Source organism: Phytophthora parasitica (assembly GCF_000247585.1).
Source record: "Phytophthora parasitica INRA-310 unplaced genomic scaffold supercont2.68, whole genome shotgun sequence".
NCBI classification, from domain to species: Eukaryota; Oomycota; class Peronosporomycetes; order Peronosporales; family Peronosporaceae; genus Phytophthora; species Phytophthora nicotianae.
In genome coordinates this window covers 223265-227974 of record NW_008649054.1, presented here as the reverse complement: position 1 = coordinate 227974, position 4710 = coordinate 223265, and the positions used below count along the sequence as shown (strand labels likewise).

General features: G+C 44.8%; 2 protein-coding genes across 2 annotated transcripts; one reads left to right on the top strand and one right to left on the bottom strand.

Moving 5' to 3' along the window:
• Positions 1-295: 295 nt before the first annotated feature.
• On the bottom strand, positions 296-535 carry PPTG_24104 (hypothetical protein; the record flags this gene model as incomplete). The annotated part of the gene is made up of 1 exon (XM_008915196.1): positions 296-535. One exon carries the CDS (start codon positions 533-535, stop codon positions 296-298), a length of 240 nt encoding a protein of 79 aa, XP_008913444.1.
• Positions 536-3462: 2927 nt separating this feature from the next.
• Positions 3463-4202, top strand: PPTG_17452 (hypothetical protein; the record flags this gene model as incomplete). The annotated part of the gene is made up of 2 exons (XM_008915195.1): positions 3463-3733; positions 3997-4202. 2 exons carry the CDS (start codon positions 3463-3465, stop codon positions 4200-4202), a joined length of 477 nt encoding a protein of 158 aa, XP_008913443.1.
• Between the last annotated feature and the right edge of the window lie 508 nt (positions 4203-4710).

Here is a 4710-nt window from a genome sequence, read left to right as displayed (position 1 = left end):
ACATACATACATACATACATACATACATACATACATACATACATACATACATACATACATACATACATACATACATACATACATACATACATACAGTGAACGCCTTCCAAATATCACATAACTGCTCGACTTATATGCAGCAGATATGTCAAGGCATAGGTCGACTCGGAGGCGTAGATTTCGTGTCAATAGATTTCCCTACCCCAAGAGTTATGTCATGTAGCCATCTTACCAATTTATTTTGAAGTTTGTAAATTTTATGATGACCTTCATTCCTGCGTATGTCACACTCACTCTAGTGATTTAACTTGAAGGCATATATCTTCCGCCTCCTCAAAAGCTCAATCACTTTTAATTCTGCGGCCGAAGGGGGCAAATGCAGCAGCGGCAGAGGTTCGACGATCTCCATGAAGTATGTTCGCGTGTTTGCTAATTTTATGTGCGCAACAAAGACCTCCATCATAGCGTGAGCGGCGTAGTCCGCCATCGTACTTCCACTTGTGTCCTGCGTGCTCAAATTCTGAAGTACTGACATTTAGAAGATCGCCGCCCTTGCACTGTCCGGTGCAAAGTGACAAGTACATTTCTAGCAGCTATAAATTTCAATTGTAACTTCTAATTTGAGACAGTCGTAATCGGACACGACTTACTGTTCAAAGCCATTTGCGGTGGAGACTTTTATCGATATGCCGCCATATATCTTTATAAAGCCCGTCATATCTGCTGTAGATATGACACCCGAATAATACAATTTTGGAAGGCGTCCAGTGCTGCTACAAATTATAGTTTCAACCCCGCTATTTTCGAGTTTTGTCCACTTATCCAAAATTAAAACTCGCTAATTGGCAAAAACATACAAATCGATCGGAGAAAGGCAAGGAAAAAACAAATTGGTTTATCTGCTGGAACTGTATTGCATGAAAACTAGATATTACAATACCCAATTGGAGTGGAATCTGCAATACTCTCAGCACTGATCTACAGAAGCCGTTGCTATCTTCGCTCAATGTAGAAATTGATCGTATCAGGCACCTCTCCTCGGTGCAGTGTGTTCTTGGATAGAGTCATCCTGGTAGTAGCGAAGAAGCCCTTGTGCGAGGATGAATGGCGCTAGACCCGGTTTAGCGGCTGAGAGGATGAGAGAATGAAGCAGAGAATGTCGGCCAGGGTAAATGCTGCGACATGCTATGCCGCAACTGCTCTGCAAACGCTACAGTTGCTGCATTTAGCCATGCCCATGCTAAAGAGCGATAAGACCTTGACGAAAGATCTACACGTGTAAGTAGAGTGAGCTTCAAGTAACGTTGAAGATAAGTATTGCGATTTTAAATTTCAATGTCCAATTGCATGATCCCCAGGGAGTGCAATACTCAATTGCACTAGAAAAGCTAACTGCAGTAGAGCGTAATCGAAATAATCCATGCAAATTGACTTTTCCCTTGGCTGATCGGAAAGGAACCTGCTACCCTATCCAATGGACACCTTTGAAACCCTCTACATAACCTGATATGTCAGGAAAAGTATGGAACAAATATTTCTAAAAGTATGTGGAGTTTAGCTGTTTAGGTTGGTTTATGTCTTTGGAAACTGTCCGTCAGTGAATGGCCCAATACAACTTTGGCTAAGTTCCGCTAAATCCAAGACACCAATAAACAGTTTATCCGAACGCTCTCGGATCGCCCAAATCTGTAGCACTTAAACGAACAGATGCGCATTTATACGAGAAGGAGTAGTTAGCTTACACTTCAGCAAACGTTCAACTTGATTCGCGTGCGCTTAAGCTCAATTCACGGGCTGCTCGGCCAGGGAAAGCATATAAGCAGGAACGTTTTGGTCTGATTTGGGGTTTCCAAACACAGATGACTTCAACCTACTTACCTTAATATTATCCTAGTAATATATAACGGCCACAGGGTTAGTATTACAGTGCCACTCGGCCGAAGCTAAGACTGCCATCAATATCCTAAGCACTGGATAGTGTGCTCTGTGTAGGGCATACGCGGTGTGGCATCCTTCGTTCGCTGAGTCCACCACCTGTGGTAGACAAAGTCAGAGTGCGAATAGCTCGCGGAAAAATCACCGAGTAAACTGCTTCCTACTGTTATGCGCGATCCGTGCGTGCCTGTCCGTTAGAGATCGTGTGAGCGCGATGACGCGTGAGGAGAGTGTTCATTGTTCCAACTTGCTACTGGCGACTCGGCTTCAGTATAGGCATCAGAACGGTGTCAATTGAATGCATCATGCGAAACGTCTAATATATTTATGCTTGGTTGACAGTTAATGGCACTGTTAATTGAGACCGATTATCGGTCTCAATAAAAAAAATATATATCCCTCATATGTCGGAATTTGTGCGACCAACATTCCCAAAAAAAAAGGCGTGTATCTTCTGTCAGTTTTCAATGGCGTTCAATGTGCCGCCAGATGAATTTGATCCCGTAGCCGAATACATTCCATCTAAGAAGTGTTATAAATGTATGGTATTTTAAAAATTGTGTCTCTTGCTATCCAATGCATACCAGCTCGTCAGAAGTGGCATGAATGCGATGACATAGAGTACACGGCTTGGCCACCGTTCTGTGTTCTAATTGGCAAAATAGTGCTGTATGCGATGGCATAGAGTATGTCTTAACAGTTGTTATTCGGTACCAGTAGCTGAACCTACCCCAAATATGATACACTCGCCCTTTCAAAATTGAATAGAATTCATATCTCGTAAAGTTTGCTCTTGACCATCTGCTCTTGTCGTGCCCGCTGTCATCCTAGCCGCGCTCCAGCATAGCGTACTTCGCTCTTGTCGCTTCCATGGTTCCTGAGAGGAAAAAACAGTTCTGTACTGCTGTTGTATCTCCATGTGCCGTCCATGTCGGAGCTGATGGCGCCCTTCTGTTGGATACCCGGCGACTTCTACGACTGGTTGGTGTTCGCTGCTATTTTTTGTCCCTTGACTTGTTCTGTAACGGGGTTACAGGTAAGTGGTTACATGTAGCCACTTAGTTGCGAAGGGTTTCCACATTGGTCCATGGTTAAATGTAGCAGATGATGGATCGGCATATATTTAGAATCCTATTGGTGAACAGGCAACATACTAATTAGAGCAACTGGATTTGCCAAACATTGGTTGGCAAATACCTTTCCAAGACAACGTTACTGTTAAAGAAACTCATGCAAAAGACACAAATCAATAAAATCATTTCTCATTTTACCATGAATCGGGTCAGGTTTACATACTTCAGTATATCTATGTGAAGATTCCTATTTTTTTTTCGACATTAAGGAATCTAAGTAAATACTCTACGCTTCCCCATACGCGTGTGCATACGCGTAAGCTGTAGTAGTGGTCACAGAGTAAGTACATTTCACCTGGTTGCATCTTGAATTTCATCCAACGACTGACTACAGGCGAGATCGTATGGAATACGAACAAGGGGCTGAGACCACCCCATGGACGGTTGTTCACCCATGAGTAGCCCGTATATGTCTGCAACGGACGTCGCACGTGCAGACGTCCCAATCTGTCAGGTTCATAGTGGGAATCTCTACAACACTGTCAACAGCCATAGGAGAGACGGTCGTAGCGACGGTGCTTCGAACGCTGTAGGTGCGAGGCGCCCTACTGGTTATGCAGTCACATGTCTACAGCGGAAACGCGGTGATAAAGATTGCAGCCCCCAGCGAGAGACACTCTCGCTGTACGAAGCAAGGTGGCAAGCCAAACCTTGTCATCCTGAAGGTAAGGTTGAAGAGAGCAGGCTCTTTTCGTGCTTTGATAGACTCAAGTGCGTCGAACGGCTTTGTTCGAGTGGAAAGTCTATCGAAGCTGAACTTCGAAGTGGTTGAAGTACCACGAAGGGTTTTGGAAGTTCGATGGACAACTGGGGCCGGAGAAGCGCGTCGTACGCGTGCGCTTTTCGTACAAACACCGGGTGTTTGTTTGACTTGGACCTAGATGATAAGTTTGACTGGGTATGTCGTGACTTGCACAACATGGTTCAGCGATCAACTGGAAGAAGCGTATGATTGTACACTTCGGTCGCAACGAGACAGAGAGCTATGGCTCTGTCAGTGTAGTGCATGTACCGCACGGTGTATCCGATCACGTCGTGGAGGTAGCGCCGAAAGCTGTTGCCTCCGGTGCCAACAAACAAGCCACAACGACTGCGGGAGTCGTTGCGTCAGTCCCAATTCTGAACTCAGATTAGAGATACCTTTCTACTTCAATGCGAACATCAAATCAGGGAGTGGAGTCAATTCGTTAAGTAAGAGCGTTTTCGGTCGCAGAAAAAGTGTGGTGGCGTGACAGTTGACTTCTGGGAGCAAGGGACGGACTGATGAGACTTGACTCGATCCAGTTCTGAGACTCATGGTCGACGACGGCGCATCAGAAATTACGCAATCATCTGCGAAGATTGTGCAATCGTCTGAGTAGATCGACATGGTGCAACCATTCCGATACGCGATCTACTTCCAAGGAGTCGATCTACTGTTGACGCATCAACTGATTTATACCCATGGTAAATATCACGCGACCCGGCTGCAGAGGGTACATTTTTGGGATGGGCAGAAGATAGTGGATCGTCAATACTTAAAGGAAAAACAGAGTGGAATTTGCCTCATCAGAAACAAGTGTCTTCGGTATATGACTTAGAAGCTGTAGCGGGAAGTATAGTGGCCCATACATTAATCAAGTCATTTCTACCAGATACATGT